Genomic DNA, 19,848 nt, shown 5'->3' on the forward strand with positions numbered 1-19,848 from the left:
AAATGTGAATTTCGTGGTTCTGGAGGACGGGCGGGGCAGGCCCACAGACCCAGGGTGGTTCCCTTTCCCTGCCGCGAGGAGCAGGCGGCCGGGGAAGGCGGCCATATTCAGCCTCCAGTTCAAGGGTGCGCCTCATGAGCGTTACCTGCATTTGGTAATCTTATTTCAGAGCAGATTAAGTTCTGAACTAAGTTTCATATGAAATCTACAGCTCTCATAACTTAAACTAAACACACAGATCCCATTCAGTATTAGAAGACACCCTGCGTTTCTTCACAACACACTGAAGGCGATCAGAATGTCTCATTCCAGGGGAAAGACCTTTTGCTTCGCGGTCTTCCTCCAGCCGCGGAGGAAGCGGAACTATTCACTGCAGAGTCCACTCTGAAACCCAAAGCCCTGTGCCAGCCTCACAGCCTCGCCTCGCCAGGGCTCTTCTGAAGGGGAGAGAACCCACCAGGGCCCGCGGCCAAGAGGCAGGGCTCTGGGAAGCCACACTGTCTCCTAACAGAGAAAAGACTGTCAGACACGGGTACGTAACCTACTCAGGAGGGGGCACGGTATGCCTTCTGAAGGTAATAGTCTAATGAACTGGTACAGCACCAAGAGTGGACCCAGATGTAAACTATGAACACGCGAATGTATCAGCACTGGTTCACCAATGTTAACAAATGCACTGCAGCAGAGAAGATGTCGAAAAAATACAGTGAATGATTTAGCGGTATTCCCACAGATAATATTCCCTGTCAGCACTTCTCAGGAATACAGATCCTATGGGGGAAGCGGTCTACTCTAGTGCAACAATTACAAAACCAAAACTAACTTGATTAAAAGCAAATTAAAGAGGAAAGGCTATTAGCCAGGGAAAGAAGAACTCTTACAAGAGGAACAACGTATGATTTTTGAAAGGTACTTGAAAGTCCTAACACAAACGGTCATTGCGGAGTTACCAATGTTAAAGACTTTTAACAAAACACTATCAATTTTGGGAAAAGGCTGGTGCCCGTGACGTCCTTGGCATGTCCTCTTGTGGGAGGTGGGGTGGCAGCAGGCTTCCAGGGAGGACTAGGTGATCTGTGCGTGTGTTGGGAGGTTACAGGGGTGTCTGCCTGAAGACTGTGTCGGTGGGGACTGAGGGGGAACACCGGCTAGGTCAGCAGTGCATCCGGGCGCCAAGGGCGAAGGCAGCAGGTGGGCCAGGAGTTCAGGGTCACAGAGGGACAATGGCCTGCAGCAGCACCTCTGACCCCCAGCACAGGAACCCCGCGCAGCTCCCTCAGGGCTCCCTGAGACTCCAGGTGTGGAGCGGCCTGTCAGCTGCTCTGCGGGCTCTGTGAGCACGCACACACCTCACAAAGCTACCCCATGCCACGGGTCGGCTCACAGCGGCAGCGCACTGTAGCTCAGGGAAATGCTTCAGAAACTACGTATGTGCAGAAATGCTGTACAGTGGCACCTTCACCCATTTCAACTGGCCCGGCACAACTCCAATGACAGAGGCATGATTGGCCTGCATTTATTATTTCTGATATAACAGTGTATGGAAGAAGAGGACATTCCCAAAATGAGCTATGCTGTGAACAAAAAAGGTTATGTTGATATTTATTTAAATATTTTTTTTAGGGTTAGAAATAGTATTTCCCAGAATGGGAGACAATATGTGCAAGATTCATAACAAAAGATTGCATACCTATAATATGTAAAGAACAGCAAAAAGTCAATAGCAGAAAGATACCCAATGGAAACCTGGACGAAGATTATGAAAGAGTCCCTGAAGAGGAAACTCCAGCGGCCAGGGATACACAAAAGGCGTTTATCTCAGAAGGATGCGAGTTAAAACAAGAGGTAGAGTTTCAGACCCACCGGATGAAGTCTGACAACATCGATTCACAAGTGGGGAAGCAAACACTGTAATACACTGGCATTGGCAGTGTCAATCAGTACAGCTACTCTGAAAAGCAATTTGACTGTTTCTTATAGAACTGAAAATACAAACCCATGCAACCTGGCAGTGCCACTTTTGATTTACTCCTTAGAGAAATGCAGGAACACATGTGCAAAGAGAAACCCACAAAGATGTTTGTAGCTGCCTCAAACTGGGAAGGTCCTACTTGCTCATGAAGTCTGGATGCCAAAAATGTTAAGTAGAAAAAGCAGCCAAATGAAGAACGATGTATGATCATGAGGTACATCAAAAAGTCCACAGGACAGATGGACAGTGACTGCATTGGGGCATGGGGGGGACTTGATAATATGGGTAAATGTAGTGACCACATTGTTTTTTCATGTGAAACCTTCATAAGAGTGTTTATCAATAATACCTTAATAAAAAGATAAAAATAAAATAAAAAAGTCCACAGGACAACCGATTCTACGTGTGTGGGGGTGTGTGTGTGTGTGTGGGTGCATGTATGTGCACACGAGCATTGGGGAAATGTAAAAACATGATCTGGAGAGGTCCATGACAAACATACAATAGTGACCACTTAGGGAGGGGATGGAACTGGGGTGGGGCACCTTTAAGGCTGTACCAGTAATGTACTCATAAGTTCACTGTAAAAATGGTTGTGGGAGGAGGGGGCGGAAGATGGCGGCGTGAGTAGAGCAGCGGAAATCTCCTCCCAAAACAACATATATCTATGAAAATATAACAAAGACAACCCTTCCTAGAATAAAGACCAGAGGACACAGGACAATATCCAGACCACATCCGCACCTGAGAGAACCCAGCGCCTCGCGAAGTGGGTGAGATACAAGCCCCGGCCCCGCGGGAGCCGAGCGACCCTCCCCCCAGCTCCCGGCGGGAGAAGAGCAGGCAGAGCGGGAGGGAGACGGAGCCCAGGACTGCCGAACACCCAGCCCCCGCCATCCGGGCCAGAGTGCAGGGCGCTCGATACTAGGAAAGCAGGGCAGCAAGAACAGTGAGCAGGCACTGGAGGCTGGGCGACAGAGGACATAAGAAAAGCGCGTGACCATTTTTTTTTTTTGCTTTTTTGCTGCTTTGTTTTGGCGAGCGCTTTTTGGAAGTCTTAAAGGGATAGGGACCCCAATACTAGGGAAACAGGGCAGAAAGACCGGTGAGCAGAGGCCTGAGGCTGGCACCGGAGAATAAAGAAAAACGAACGACCACCTTTTTTTTAATTAAAAATTTTTTTTCTTGTTTTTTTTTGTGGTCGTTGTTTTGTTTTGGCGGGTGCTTTTTGGAAGTCTTAAAGGGGCAGGGCGGGTCACTTAATCCAGAGGTAGGGAACCCGGGATCTCAGGGCACCCTAACCCCTGGGCTGCAGGGAGCAGGGAGGCCCCTTACGGAGATAAATAGCCTCCCAGCCGCTCCTGCTCCAACGCGACTCCACCATTTTGGAGCAGCTGCCCGAGCCAGGCCACGCCCACAGCAACAGCGGAGATTAACTCCATAGCAGCCGGGCAGGAAGCAGAAACCCTGTCTGCGCGCAGCTGCGCAGCACAAGCCACTAGAGGCCGCTGTTCTCCCAGGAGAGGAGGGTCACAAACCAACAAGAAAGGAAGTCCTTCCAGCCGTCACTCGTCCCAGTTCTGCAGACTATTCCTATCACCATGAAAAGGCAAAGCTACAGGCAGACAAAGATCACAGAGACAACACCAGAGAAGGAGACAGACCTCACCAGTCTTCCTGACAAAGAATTCAAAATAAGAATCATAAACATGCTGACAGAGATGCAGAGAAATACGCAAGAGAAATGGGATGAAGTCCGGAAAGAGATCACAGATGCCAGAAAGGAGATCGCAGAAATGAAACAAACTCTGGAAGGGTTTATAAGCAGAATGGATAGAATGCAAGAGGCCATTGATGGAATTGAAATCAGAGAACAGGAACGCATAGAAGCTGACATAGAGAGAGACAAAAGGATCTCCAGGAATGAAACAATATTAAGAGAACTGTGTGACCAATCTAAAAGGAGCAATATCCGTATTATAGGGGTCCCAGAAGAAGAAGAGAGAGGAAAAGAGATGGAAAGTATCTTAGAAGAAATAATTGCTGAAAACTTCCCCACACTGGGGGAGGAAGTAATCAAACAGACCATGGAAATACACAGAACCCCCAACAGAAAGGATCCAAGAAGGGCAACACCAAGACACATAATAATTAAAATGGCAAAGATCAAGGACAAGGAAAGAGTGTTAAAGGCAGCTAGAGAGAAAAAGGTCACCTATAAAGGGAAACCCATCAGGCTAACATCAGATTTCTCAACAGAAACCCTACAGGCCAGAAGAGAATGGCATGATATATTTAATACAATGAAACAGAAGGGCCTTGAACCAAGGATACTGTATCCAGCACGACTATCATTCAAATATGACGGTGGGATTAAACAATTCCCAGACAAACAAAAGCTGAGGGAATTTGCTTTCCACAAACCACCTCTACAGAACATCTTACAGGGACTGCTCTAGATGGGAGCACTCCTAGAAAGAGCATAGCACAAAACACCCAACATATGAAGAATCGAGGAGGAGGAACAAGAAGGGAGAGAAGAAAAGAATCTCCAGACAGTGTATATAACAGCTCAATAAGCGAGCTAAGTTAGGCAGTAAGATACTAAAGAGGCTAACCTTGAACCTTTGGTAACCACGAATTTAAAGCCTGCAATGGCAATAAGTACATATCTTTCAATAGTCACCCTAAATGTTAATGGGTTGAATGCACCAATCAAAAGACACAGAGTAACAGAATGGATAAAAAAGCAAGACCCATCTATATGCTGCTTACAAGAAACTCACCTCAAACCCAAAGACATGTACAGACTAAAAGTCAAGGGATGGAAAAACATATTTCAAGCAAACAACAGTGAGAAGAAAGCAGGGGTTGCAGTACTAATATCAGACAAAATAGACTTCAAAACAAAGAAAGTAACAAGAGATAAAGAAGGACACTACATAATGATAAAGGGCTCAGTCAAACAAGAGGATATAACCATTCTAAATATATATGCACCCAACACAGGAGCACCAGCATATGTGAAACAAATACTAACAGAACTAAAGGGGGATATAGACTGCAATGCATTCATTCTAGGAGACTTCAACACACCACTCACCCCAAAGGATAGATCCACTGGGCAGAAAATAAGTAAGGACACGGAAGCACTGAACAACACAGTAGAGCAGATGGACCTAATAGACATCTATAGAACTCTACATCCAAAAGCAGCGGGATATACATTCTTCTCAAGTGCACATGGAACATTCTCCAGAATAGACCACATACTAGGCCACAAAAAGAGCCTCAGAAAATTCCAAAAGATTGAAATCCTACCAACCAACTTTTCAGACCACAAAGGCATAAAACTAGAAATAAACTGTACAAAGAAAGCAAAGAGGCTCACAAACACATGGAGGCTTAACAACACGCTCCTAAATAATCAATGGATCAATGACCAAATCAAAATGGAGATCCAGCAATATATGGAAACAAATGACAACAACAACACTAAGCCCCAACTTCTGTGGGACACAGCAAAAGCAGTCTTAAGAGGAAAGTATACAGCAATCCAAGCATATTTAAAAAAGGAAGAGCAATCCCAAATGAATGGTCTAATGTCACAATTATCGAAATTGGAAAAAGAAGAACAGATGAGGCCTAAGGTCAGCAGAAGGAGGGACATAATAAAGATCAGAGAAGAAATAAATAAAATTGAGAAGAATAAAACAATAGCAAAAATCAATGAAACCAAGAGCTGGTTCTTCGAGAAAATAAACAAAATAGATAAGCCTCTAGCCAGACTTATTAAGAAGAAAAGAGAATCAACACAAATCAACAGTATCAGAAATGAGAAAGGAAAAATCACGACGGACCCCACGGAAATGCAAAGAATTATTGGAGAATACTATGAAAACCTATATGCTAACAAGCTGGGAAACCTAGGAGAAATGGACAACTTCCTAGAAAAATATAACCTTCCAAGATTGACCCAGGAAGAAACAGAAAATCTAAACAGACCAATTACCAGCAACGAAATTGAAGAGGTAATCAAAAAACTACCCAAGAACAAAACCCCCGGGCCAGATGGATTTACCTCGGAATTTTATCAGACATACAGGGAAGACATAATACCCATTCTCCTTAAAGTTTTCCAAAAAATAGAGGAGGAGGGGATACTCCCAAACTCATTCTATGAAGCTAACATCACCCTAATACCAAAACCAGGCAAAGACCCCACCAAAAAAGAAAACTACAGACCAATATCCCTGATGAACGTAGATGCAAAAATACTCAACAAAATATTAGCAAACCGAATTCAAAAATACATCAAAAGGATCATACACCATGACCAAGTGGGATTCATTCCAGGGATGCAAGGATGGTACAACATTCGAAAGTCCATCAACATCATCCACCACATCAACAAAAAGAAAGACAAAAACCACATGATCATCTCCATAGATGCTGAAAAAGCATTTGACAAAGTTCAACATCCATTCATGTTAAAAACTCTCAGCAAAATGGGAATAGAGGGCAAGTACCTCAACATAATAAAGGCCATCTATGATAAACCCACAGCCAACATTATATTGAACAGCGAGAAGCTGAAAGCATTTCCTCTGAGATCGGGAACTAGACAGGGATGCCCACTCTCCCCACTGTTATTTAACATAGTACTGGAGGTCCTAGCCACGGCAATCAGACAAAATAAAGAAATACAAGGAATCCAGATTGGTAAAGAAGAAGTTAAACTGTCACTATTTGCAGATGACATGATACTGTACATAAAAAACCCTAAAGACTCCACCCCAAAATTACTAGAACTGATATCGGAATACAGCAAAGTTGCAGGATACAAAATCAACACACAGAAATCTGTGGCTTTCCTATATACTAACAATGAACCAACAGAGAGAGAAATCAGGAAAACAACTCCATTCACAATTGCATCAAAAAAAATAAAATACCTAGGAATAAACCTAACCAAAGAAGTGAAAGACTTATACTCTGAAAACTACAAGTCACTCTTAAGAGAAATTAAAGGGGACACTAACAGATGGAAACTCATCCCATGCTCGTGGCTAGGAAGAATTAATATCGTTAAAATGGCCATCCTGCCCAAAGCAATATACAGATTTGATGCAATCCCTATGAAACTACCAGCAACATTCTTCAATGAACTGGAACAAATAATTCAAAAATTCATAGGGAAACACCAAAGACCCCGAATAGCCAAAGCAATCCTGAGAAAGAAGAATAAAGTAGGGGGGATCTCACTCCCCAACTTCAAGCTCTACTATAAAGCCATAGTAATCAAGACAATTTGGTACTGGCACAAGAGCAGAGCCACAGACCAATGGAACAGACTGGAGAATCCAGATATTAACCCAGACATATATGGTCAATTAATATTTGATAAAGGAGCCATGGACATACAATGGGGAAATGACAGTCTCTTCAACAGGTGGTGCTGGCAAAACTGGACAGCTACATGTAGGAGAATGAAACTGGACCATTGTCTAACCCCATATACAAAAGTAAACTCAAAATGGATCAAAGACCTGAATGTAAGCCATGAAACCATTAAACTCTTGGAAGAAAACATAGGCGAAAACCTCTTAGACATAAACATGAGTGACCTCTTCTTGAACATATCTCCCCGGGCAAGGAAAACAACAGCAAAAATGAGTAAGTGGGACTATATTAAGCTGAAAAGCTTCTGTACAGCAAAAGACACCATCAATAGAACAAGAAGGATACCTACAGTATGGGAGAATATATTTGAAAATGACACATCCGATAAAGGCTTGACGTCCAGAATATATAAGGAGCTCTCACGCCTCAACAAACAAAAAACAAATAACCCAATTAAAAAATGGGCAGAGGAACTGAACAGACAGTTCTCCAAAAAAGAAATACAGATGGCCAACAGACACATGAAAAGATGCTCCACATCGCTAATTATCAGAGAAATGCAAATTAAAACTACAATGAGGTATCACCTCACACCAGTAAGGATGGCTGCCATCCAAAAGACAAACAACAACAAATGTTGGCGAGGCTGTGGAGAAAGGGGAACCCTCCTACACTGCTGGTGGGAATGTAAATTAGTTCAACCATTGTGGAAAGCAGTATGGAGGTACATCAAAATGCTCAAAACAGACTTACCATTTGACCCAGGAATTGCACTCCTAGGAATTTACCCTAAGAATGCAGCAATCAAGTTTGAGAAAGACAGATGCACCCCTATGTTTATCGCAGCACTATTTACAATAGCCAAGAATTGGAAGCAACCTAAATGTCCATCAATAGATGAATGGATAAAGAAGATGTGGTACATATACACAATGGAATACTACTCAGCTATAAGAAAAGGGCAAATCCAATCATTTGCAGCAACATGGATGGAGCTGGAGGGTATTATGCTCAGTGAAACAAGCCAAGCGGAGAAAGAGAAATACCAAATGATTTCACTTATCTGTGGAATATAAGAACAAAGGAAAAACTGAAGGAACAAAACAGCAGCAGAATCACAGAACTCAAGAATGGACTAACAGGTACCAAAGGGAAAGGGACTGGGGAGGATGGGTGGGTAGGGAGGGATAAGGGGGGGAGAAGTAGGGGGGTATTAAGATTAACATGCATGGGGGGGTAGGAGAAAAGGGAGGGCTGTACAACACAGAGAAGGCAAGTAGTGATTCTACAACATTTTGCTATGCTGATGGACAGTGACTGTAAAGGGGTTTATAGGGGAGACCTGGTATAGGGGAGAGCCTAGTAAACATAATATTCGTCATGTAAGTGTAGATTAGTGATAGCAAAAAAAAAAAAAAAAAAAAGGGCAGTTCTGTGTGGTAACCTCCAACGAGTTCTACACAAGGGTATAAAGGGCATATAAAAGTGTAGGCAAAGGGTCTGTTTGTGTTTATACAGAGGATCAAAGCCTAATTGGGCTACCCCGAAAATGAACTAAGATACGATATGAAAAAGAACTTCCAACATCTGCACTCTCTGGAAGACTCATGCCATAAGATGATCATCAAAAAACCCCAACAAAGATCCACGCACTGCTACAGCTGTAGATGCACTCATCCCACCAGTTCCTGGACTTGCCATGGGAATGAGGAAGGAGATATCTAAGCTGGCCTGTGCATACAGTAAAACAACAAAATTGGACTGGATCTATACTGTTGGAACTCAACCAAGAATTTGGAGAAGTGCAAATTGTAGCGCTCCAAAGTCTTACAACTAAAAACTATTTACTGTTAAAAGAACATATGGCATGTGAACAGTCCCCAGGAATGGGTTGTTTTAATTTGTCTGATTTCTCTCAGACTGTTCTAGTTCAGTTGGACAATATCCACCATATCATAGATAAGTTTTCACAAATGCCTAAGGTGCCTAACTGGTTTTCTTGGTTTCACTGCAGATGGCTGGTAATTACAGATATGCTTTGGTTATGTAACTATACTCCTATTATGTTAAGGTGTGTGTGCAATTTAAGTAGTAGCTTAAAACCTATACATGCTGAAGTTACTCTACAAGAAGATATATCAAAGAAATAATCAATCTTCCCATGTTTTCTTCCGCCTGCTACTTCTATAGCTTTTCTTCTTCCTTCCTAATTACAACCCTTAAATAGAATTCGTGCCTCATATCAAATTTACCGAGTATCATAATTCTTCCAAGTGGTAAAGATACCTCAAGACAAATGCTGGGCATAGAAGCCACAGGGCATAAATATGCAAAGAAGTAAAAAGCTAACTTTTTCAAACAATAAGGCTTCTCTCTCACTTACCAACTTCACATTTCCCTGTATGGCCCCGGAAGATGACTGGTTAGCCAGAGACGGGTAAGATTCCTCAAGGGAGGAACAACCTAAGACAGGCACAGTCGCAGGGGGGCCATCAGGTGAGAAATTGGGGATCAACAGAGGTGAGGCTTAGAACCTCACCCCCCTGTTCTGAGAGAAATCTTCTGCATACGTGGATGTTTTATTGCCCTGGTCTAGCTTGGATTAACACATAGTCTACAGGCACACACCTGATCATCTACATGTGCTCTCTTACAACACTAAACTATGTTTTCTACCTTTATCTTGTATCTACCTACCACTTCAGCATTTTATTAAAAATAATAATAATAAAGAGAGAAATGTGGTATCCACATATAAATCAAGTATAAAAACCAAATGAGTATTCATATTTGAACTGACTGTTTATAGTTCATAATGCATGAGCAAAACCGAAAGTTTCTGTGATGACTGCCCTTGTACTGTTCACTATGTAACTTATTCATTATGTAAGAATTTGTTCTACATGTAAAAACTTGTTTGTTATGCCTCAGAAGATTGGAGACTGACAAAAATTAGGCTTGGGGTGGAATAATGATTGTGCATTGAGAATTGACTCCCCTATACAGAATTTTATTGTCGTTAACAACCATTTGATCAATAAATATGAGAGATGCCCTCACAAAAAAAAAAAAAAAAAAAAAAAAAAAGGACAGACTTCCAATGGTAAAATAAATTAGTAACCGGGATGTAATGTAGAGCATAAGGAATATAGTCAAGATATTGTAACAGCCTGATAGGGTGATAGCTGGAACCTAGAATTATGTATATAAATGTTCTACCACTGTGTTGTACACTTGAAACTCATGTAATGTAATACTGTGTGTCAACTACCCTTCAATAAAAAATAATTATTAAAAAAAAAAAAAATGGCTGTGGTAAATATGAAAAAATGTTAACAGTTATTAACTGAGTGTTCACTAAAAATTTTTCTATTAAAAAGTTTTCAATTTTTGTTAAGTGAAGAGTGGATTCAATCAGCAAGCATCCCAAAATGGGATTTCTCAGAAGGGACAGAAGTGGATTTGCGTAAATCAGATGTAAGTGGCCCAGGAAAATCAAGTGTCTCCATATGCACAAATCACTCCACCCATCCAGTGGCATTTGGTTCCTGTGAAGCAATGGTGGTGACCTCCCATGTGCTTTAAAGACCCTACTGAACTGTAATGGGAAGTACAGGTAGGAACCCAGTGCCTGCACTGTAAGCAGGAAAGGCGGCCAGATGCACTCCTCGTCTTATGGCATCGCTGTGAGGCTGAGGCCATCTGTCATTCCTGCCTGAACGGCTTCCCCTTGGGTCTCCTGAGAGCAAGGCCAGGGGTAGGTGGAGAGCTCGGCAGCCGAGTGTGACCCTGGGTCCAAGCTGCAGGGTGTGGGTGACCTTGGGCTCACGAGGAGATGTGGGTGGTCTGCCCCACTGGCTCTAATACAGACCTGAGCTTTGAGTGCCCTCCACTTGCCCACTGAAGTCCCAGCTCAAGTCTGATGCAAGCAGCCCCTCAGAGAGCTGGGGTGGTGCTGTAGGGACAGACATGCAGTGTAAGGGAAGCAGCATGCGCCGGGTGGAGGAGAGGGCACAGGGGCCTCTCGGGGCCTGCCAGTTGCCGAGAACTCAGGACGGCTCAGTGCCACCCTGTCCACCTCACCTGCCAACCAGAGACATGCTGAGTGTGCAGAAACACACACAGGCCATCCTGAGAGAGGCTGAAACGACCAAATTGCTAGAAAGGTCAGAGGAATGTTCCTTTCTTGGATGGAAATAAAACAAAAACACTTTATGATTTTTACTCATGATTCATTCATTAAATGTCTGTTACGAATATTCTGAATGGGTAAAAATTATGCCCAATATTTAAATAAAATATATTAAAGCTCATTCATAAAAATTATTTATTTGTATTGTTATAGCCCCATTTTTAAAGCACATTTTAATGACTTGCTCTGCTTATATATTGCAAGCTAAAATGAAATGAATGAATCAAAACTATACATTTATGCTTGTTATACCACAAAATCAGAAGAAAAATCAGTAAACATTCACTGTATTATTGTGGATGAATGTTAATACACTTTAGCTGAAACACATGTATGATTTATGTCTGTTTCCTAATTTAAATGAGCTGCTTAATGATGTGTGGCTACTCTCTTCTCTTCATCCGTATCTCAGCCAATTTCATTTCACACAGGATCAGAAGTGTGCTTTCCAGGCTGCACATCCTGATGTGCAGTGTCCTCACCACCAACGGTGAGGATGACGGGGGTTCTACGCTTGAGCCCAGGAGCCTTACTCCTCATCTTACAGGAAGCCGGGCACCAGGTCCCTCACCCGTCTCCTCACAGACAGCACAGCGGGCAGTGCCTGCAGGACTTGACTCCACAGGACATGACTGAGACAGGTGCACCGTGACGCTGAACGTCCAGAGGACCGAGGGCTGGGAGCCAAAGACAAAAAGAGGTTTTCATCCGCCACTACAGGAAATGCCTGCTTTTTGGTGTCTTACTTCTCAACAACTGTGGGCACCCGGCAGCCACTGGGGTGTGAACAGTTGTTCTGAATCTACAGTGCACCTGGCCCCCACAGGGCAGCCATGCGGTGGGGGGGCTTCAGCCTATTTGCTGGTTTGCAGCCACGGGGAGATGGGCCCGTGTGCTCAGTATTCTGAGTTCTGTGAGCAGCAGGCGAGACGCCAGTAAACACCAGCTGCCCAGGCCCAGACCCGGCAGAGGGCCCAGCCTTCTGCCTGCGAGAGGGGTGAGGGGCTGGGCTGGGGGAGGTGGTGCTTGGGCAGCAGTCTGCAGAGGGGGGAGCAGCCTGCTTTTACTTATGCCTGAGGGAGATATAGGCTTCCTTCCTTGTAAGAAGTACAAGAACATCAAAGCTACCAGATAATACATTAAACAGAAGGGACCCCGAACCTCCCACGGAGCACGGCCTTCAGCCTTCCCACTGAGCACCCTCCGCCCAATCTGCTGGGGAGTGGACACAGAGACACACTCCTGCTTCCGGGCTGGAAGTCTGCTCATCGCTTCTATGGCAGGATGGACCTCAGGTGGTTACAAAGGACAGACAGGAAAGGAACACCGTTAGCTCACAAGCTAGAGAAGCACCCCCTGAACAACCCAGAGACGGACGTGTGCCTCCAGGCACCCGGGGCCGTGGGCCTCACCACAGCCGCGAGGACGGATGAGACCGACCCTCGAGAGGGACGGGAAGCCGTGCTCCCCACCCACAGCTCTGGGCCTTCTGAGGGCTTCCTGGAGCTGGGGCACCGGAGGAGAAAGGTCCAGAGAGCACAGGTGGGGGTGCATCCACCTGAACCACGGCAGACCCAGGCCAGCCTCCTGGAGCCAGGGCGGCAAGGATGGGCCAGCACGCCCAGGGAGCCCCACGCCGCCTCCCCGGCCTGTGGGCACGGCCGAGGTCATTGAGGTCGTCTCCCGTGGCCCTGCTCTGAGGGCTCCGGCTTTGGGCTACTCTCCCCCGTCCTGTGCAGACTGACTGGACCCGAGAGGCCACTGGGGGAAGAAGTCTCACAAACCTGGAAGCGCAGGTGGCAGTCCCTTCCTGACCCCATCCGCCCGGCCTGGCTGGCTCACCTCCTCTTGCCTGAGCCGACCCCGTCAGGACGACCGGTCTGATTTCTGCCCTGATTTCCACCTAAGCAAGGTATTAAAACCTATGTTTTCCACAAGGGGTAATAAATTCCCTTGGTTGGAAGGAAGAAAAAGGAGTTGAACCCCAGTGAGGGTGGAAGTCTGAAAGTAGCCCAGGCGAAACCCACCCTCCAGTCTGGGGATGCTGTGGGCAGGGGAGGGCAGGGCCAGGAGGGCCGAGGCCCCAGGAGAGGAGTGCGCATACTCCGCCCTTCATCCCCCCAGAAGCAGGATCTGGGTTCTAAGGAAAAACAGCACAGAAGGTCAAGAAATGCTTTTCCTTCTGGTCTCCTCACTTTATCTATTTACCTACTAATATCAACCAAGTTAAGTAAAATGTTGACTCAATTTTTAAAATTCCTAGAGCGATTATCTTTATTATGAACCAGGCCTTTTTATCCCCGACACTGTTACTATTTTTTATTTTCTACCTCCAATTAGGCTCCGCGTTTCCTGACAGCTAGGATCCCCACCCCCCACCCCCCATCGTTCCCTGGTCACACCCAACAGTGCTGACCACTGATCTTACCAGAGACGGCAGGAATCGAGGGGGATGCTGAGTTAAGACAGAACGAGACAGGGGCAGTGCAGCAGCCACTATGAGCCGGCACACGCCTCCGTCTCCACGGGCCCTGGGGGAGGCACGGCTGTCCCCCTGCTGCACAGGGACAGAGTCGCGGGTGCGGGCCTCGCCCGAGCTAGCGGAGCAGCTGGGAGCCAGGGTCGGCCGGTGAGTGAAGGCTTCCAGTACCTGTGCTCAGGCTGCTCTCAGTAGGAGTCCTTCCAGAACCGTCTCACATTTGCTGTGAACATTTGGTGGGTTCCAAGCACGTTCATAAGGGTCTCCACCAAGAGACGTTCACTCCACCTCAAGGTGCTGGTGCCCAGGAGGCTCTGCGGGGCGCTCTCCCTCCCAGCCCTCACTCTTGCCCTCAGACAAGGATGCCAGGCTGCTGCCCAGGTTTCGAAACGATGGGCGCCACCCGCTGGTGGGCTGCAACCAGATGTTTAAATAAACGAAACCAGAACAGAGCCTGGGAGAGAGAACACGTCTGCGTCGCTCCTCTGTGTGCACGGGCACCAGGCCACAGCACAAGTGTTTCACTCCGGAGCACAGCCGAAAGCACGAATGTCTGCCTCCCTGTTCTTATAACAAGCCTCACTGCTGTTTTACGGTGGATGCGTCCGGATGAATGTACTTAGACAGCTGCGTTCAGTCACTCTGGGAGTCAAGGGTCCCAGCCTCTTGCTAGGCTACTTTTCTCATTTTCCAGGACAGGATAGATAAGGGAAGCTGAGGATGCGTGATTATGTGCAAAGCGAAGCAACATACAAGCACAGGCACAGACATTAACCGCCAGCGCCTTACCCCTGCGCCCAGGGTATGTGTGCGGGTAGTATTCGTAATACAGGTCTGGCTGGTCCAGGTTCCCGAAGGGCTCAAACTCCGTCTCGGCATTCTGGAAAAGGCCGAGCTTCACCAGCAGCGCCAGCCTCACAAACCAGAGCTGAAACACAGAGTGGAATCGAGACAGGTTTCCTATGCATATCAAGTTCAGCAATTCCTATTTCCAGTTAACTTTGTATCAGGGCTGGATTTCTAATACGTTAAAACAAGGCTAAACCTCTCTTTTCTGCACATTTGTATAATTACATGCTTATAAATACTCTAGCTTAATAACATAATGATTTTATTTGATTCATCTTAAGTCGACGATACTAAGCAGCTTATGTGTGCAAAGCACTATTTTAGGTATACAGAAGATAAAAGGAGCCAGGCCCCTCCCCGGAAGAGAACATCGTCTCATTCTCATGGAGGGGGCGAGCGGTGGGGGTGAGGACACAGGTGGGCGGGGAGGACAGAGAGGACAGCAGGGGGATGAAGGTGGGCTGGGCTGGGTCTGTGGAGGGCACCGAAGGCCTGGCAGCTGCAGGTACAGGGGACAGAGCACCTGTGAGAGCTGTCAGGTCGAGGGCCAGCATACAGCAAGTTCAGGAAAATGATGGAATGTCAACAAGAATGCCCTGGAGCCAGAGGTGTGAGCACGGACAGAGATGGCCCACCTCAGTCTCCTTTAGTCACGGGGAAAGTGAGGTTCATAAAGAAGCGACCACTCTGGACCACACAGCAAGTGACAGGTGTCAAAGGGGGGCCAAGGGGAGTGGACGCTGCCCCGTCATGCCTTATGCCTGCGGCCACTTGGGGGAGCTGCTACTAAGCAGGAGGTGGTGGGAGATGGGGGGTCGGGGAGCTGCTCCTCATTTTGAGCAGGAAGAGAGATGACCCACACTGTGTTTTAAGAATATCTGGAGGCTGTGTATCGGAGGAGCGTGAACAGAGACGGGCACTGGGGCACGCAGGAGGCCTGACACAGTCCAGTGAGCGTGTGGGCAGCGACACAGTTTGGGGGCACTACTGCTTGGGGCTTAGCCCCTCACTTGGCACTGGTGAGGACACAGCCTGGAGCCAGCGCTGGCCTCCCATCCCCACCTGTGGTCAGTGCTGGGCGGGGTGTGTGTGTGCCTGGACTGCCTTGCTGGCAGGCCCGAGTCTCCTTTCTCATGCCAGCCCCTGGTTTTGGGGCTCGGGTGACTAGCGACTGGGGGGGAAGGTCCCACAAAACATGGAATAGCAGTTGGGGGTGCCCATGGAAAGGTGAGAACTCAGGGCGCTGTGGTGGCCCTCACCCACTTCCCAACCTTCACAGCTGTTTTCTGCAGCCCTTATTTTAAATTCAAGAGCAAGAGATAACATCCTGCTGGGGAGATCTGTGGTGCGCCCCCCCGACCCTATCACAGCCCACGTCATCCCAGTCCCAAGGGGTGCAGTCCCCTAGCCGTGCTGAGCACTCTGGGGATGAGCCTCTGGGACGCAGAGGCTATCTGGTCACCGGTCAGGGTGAGAATCCAGCTCACAGCAGTAGGAGAGGAAGAGCAGAGAAATCTCTCGCTGCGGTTAAATTCAGGCTAAGAAAACCCATGTTTTGTTCCCTAACTGTTCTTCCTGGCATGGAAGGCCACGGTCCCTTCCGTATCCCCTAACTGTGGTCGGTGGACAGCAGCTGGGCAGGAGGGCTGTACCTGCAGGGAGTCCGCGGTGTGGCTGGTCGGCAGCCCGCTCTTGCCATAGCCCTGGCCGTGGGCCGTGAGGAGGCGCCCGCAAAGGTCCACCGCCGCCCTCCAGTTCTTGCAGCTCTGAAAGACACAGCACAGGCGGCGGCTCAGGCTTCGGCTGTGTCCGCTGGCAAAGACAAGACCAGGCAGCTGCAGGCATGCGGACGCCGCCGCGCCAAGGATGCATGTGTCGTAAGGCGAGCAGGGGGCAGGGCACGAGACCAGATCAACAACGCACAGATTCCATTCTGAGCAAATTCCACAATGGACAGAACACAGCGGGCAGAGCTCTTGTTGGGAAATCCCTCCTGCCCCCAAGTCTGTAAGACCACTTCCCTTTTTCAGCAAGGTAACCCTGTGTTGTGATTTTTATCAATTTAAGATCGATAGTTAAATTGCATGCTATGTGGATATACCTTTATCTGTGAAATCTGCATGTGACGATAAAGTAAGTGGTTGTATAAGGTGAACATGATTCTATTTTACCAACATGAGAAAAATCAATGAACTGTGCTAACACAGCAAAGACCAGCCTACCAGTACGACCTGAGCCAGAGATGCCAGCAACACTGGCACACGGTCCTCAGTGGGGCTTCAGGCTTCGTCTGTGCCCTACCGCAAACACTAGTTTCCCCAAGAACTAACTCAACGACTGTGTGCGTAACAGGAAGCACAGGGTGCCACAGGGGTACGCCCTGGACTGGCTGTCAGAATGGAAGGGGTCAGAATGACACAGGAGCTGAGACCTGGGGGGGCAGCAGCTGGGACAAGCAGCAGGACCGCCAGCAGGGGGGCCATGTAAGGGACAAAATCAGCGGGGCTAGAACAGGAAGTGAGTGGGCAGGTGTGAAGGGGAGAAGGTAAATGCTGGGAGGGCCCAGGTCCCGGGAGACCCACACTCACAGGAGGCCAGGGAAGGGCTTTAGGCAAGGGAGTGTCGTGACCCTGTCACCCAGCGCATCTAGAGCGGGCTGCCCACCTGTTGGCCCCCAGCCCCAGGGCTTCACACCTGCCAGCCAGAATGCTGAGTGGCGAGGACCCAGGGGACATGGGCCCTGCTACTGAGGAGCCCACGAGTGGGCAGGGCCTCTCCACTTGTCGCCAAGGCAGTTCTTCAGACCTTACTTACTTGGGACCCCTTGAGGCACGGGCTGCTGGGGGTGCCCTGACTTCTGGGGAAGCAGCTGTGGCAGAGGGGCGCTGGTCTGCAGTCAGGAGGCATGTGCCTCTCCTTTCTCAAGGGCGCTGGCATGCCACCCAACCCTGAGGTGCTCAGCTGGGCAAGTCAAACGCCTCCACCCACCCAACCGATGGGAGGATGAAACGAGCACGTGTGCAGGAGAGCGCTGTGCACAGTGCCGGCCGGGGAGCAGCAGGAGGCGGCCGGTGCAGGCACGGGATCCGCGGGGCTCCTAGAGACTCCTGGCTGGCGCCTCCCTGAAAGAGCTCCGCATGATGTGCTCTGCAAGGCAGGCTCCTGGGGAAGAGCCTTCCTGTCTGCCCATCCTGCGAGTGTGTGCCAGGTTCCGGTGAAGGTGCTCTGGTGCAGTCTCCTCTGCCCATACCCTGCCCTGGGAATTCTCCTCCCAGGGTCTGTCCTAAGGAGGTTATCACATCCATGCAAGTGGATCTCCAAAGGTTATTTGTAACTGTTTCAGGTTATGTAGCTGGTAAACTATGTTTTCAAAGGTGCTTTAATATTGGAAAATGCCAAGACATGATATTAGGTAACAGAAATATGTAAAATTAGGCATGTAACATGAAATTTTGTGTGGTGCACATAAATAACACAGATCTATTCATATTCATACATGCACTACATACATATGTAAATACTAAATGTTAACTGACAGTAATTCTATAACAATTTCTCTTCCATTTTTCTGAAATAAGAACATGCTGTTTGTAAAATGAGAATTAGTGGTCAAGGCCGCATGCCTGATGTGAAAGCCCAACTTCAGACTAGGCATTTCCATCCTGGCCATGTGGAAATGGGTAGCTACCCACATCCGCCCCACACAGGGGACACCACACCCCGTCTCTGACCATGTGCAAGAAAACAAATTAATGCTTGTTTAAATAATACATTATTATTATTATTTTTACCAAATAGGACTTGTTACTACTAGTAACATACAAGTTACTACTAACTCCGGTGACTAAAGCATGAGGAAAGAGGTGTTTTTGCTGAAAAAAAGAAAAAGTAATAAAAGAAAAGGGACTTAGCCACAGTAGATAAGGAACCCCTTAACAGTCTACCACCCCCAGTGAGCCCCTCTATGATCTATTTGATGGACCTCAAAGGCAGACAGAATGGGTGCAAAAATATATAAATGAGAAAGTCTGGTCATGGATATTTCTATATTTTTTAAACAAGTAAGAAATATTTAGTACACAATAAAGACTCCTTATTTTATTATCTATTATGTACAGATACCCACCAATAAAACATTTAAATGTGTAATAAAATTATTTGCAATACTTTGCAAATGGGAAGTGCAACATAAATGATTAAATGTCATATAAAAAACCTTCAGCTCTTGCTATGATTTCATATATAAAATGTGTTTTCTGTACCTCAAGCCAGATTGCTACTATTAAAAATGAAACCCAAACCTGTCATCTTATTCTTTCTTTCTTTTTTTTTGCAAATGTAAATCTTTTAAAAAGTGGCTTCTTTGCTAACTGAAATAGAAAGCAGGGAAGTTTATGCTGCTGTTACGGCTTCCCCTGATATAATTTTCCCACAGAGGACTGAACATGATTTACCTAGATAACTGCCACTCTTGACTAAGGGTGCAGTATTAGGCTAAGCCATGTTCTCATTAGTATTGATGGTCTATAAATGACACACAGTCATATCTAAGCAAATGTATGCTAACCTGACAGCCAATTTTCCAGGAGTCAGAATGACCTGATTCCTTGAGACAGTTAGTAACCAAAGAGCATGTGGCAGTTCTGGGGGCCTCCTTCTCGGTGGCCTGTCTGAGGACACAGGCTGAAGCAGAGCGTAGGGGCCAGACTTGAGCACAAATCTCATTCTACCTACTCGGGACTAGAACAGGACCTGGCACGGCTCCCCAGTCTCTAAAGGTTTGGATTATCTCTGGGTTTAAGAGTCAGACATGTTTATAGAGGAAGCAGAGAGATGAACGTGGTTTTCATGGTTTTCCTTGTGTCATAATTTAAGAAGAAAAGGAAGGTGAAAAGCAAATAAGTTAGAAAAGTTAACCAGCAATTCTCTTTTTCCCAAATAACTGTTTTTCCT

The 19,848-nt window shown here is 46.8% G+C and overlaps 1 protein-coding gene across 3 annotated transcripts in view; it reads right to left on the reverse strand.

Annotated features, from left to right (window-relative positions):
• The window catches only part of TRAPPC12 (trafficking protein particle complex subunit 12), a 75,902-nt gene that overhangs the window by 33,242 nt on the left and 22,812 nt on the right, over positions 1–19,848 (reverse strand). For all 3 annotated transcript variants that reach the window (XR_005023993.2, XM_036881639.2, XM_057497482.1), the window contains 2 exons: positions 16,548–16,661; positions 14,836–14,974 (listed from right to left, as the gene is read on the reverse strand). Coding sequence is in view for 2 of the 3 variants with exons in the window: in XM_036881639.2 (XP_036737534.2) it covers positions 14,836–14,974; positions 16,548–16,661 (253 nt within the window). In the remaining variant the exon portion in view is untranslated. The remainder of the gene's footprint in view (positions 1–14,835; positions 14,975–16,547; positions 16,662–19,848) is intronic.

Source organism: Manis pentadactyla, chromosome 2 (assembly GCF_030020395.1).
Source record: "Manis pentadactyla isolate mManPen7 chromosome 2, mManPen7.hap1, whole genome shotgun sequence".
Lineage (NCBI taxonomy): Eukaryota > Metazoa > Chordata > Mammalia > Pholidota > Manidae > Manis > Manis pentadactyla.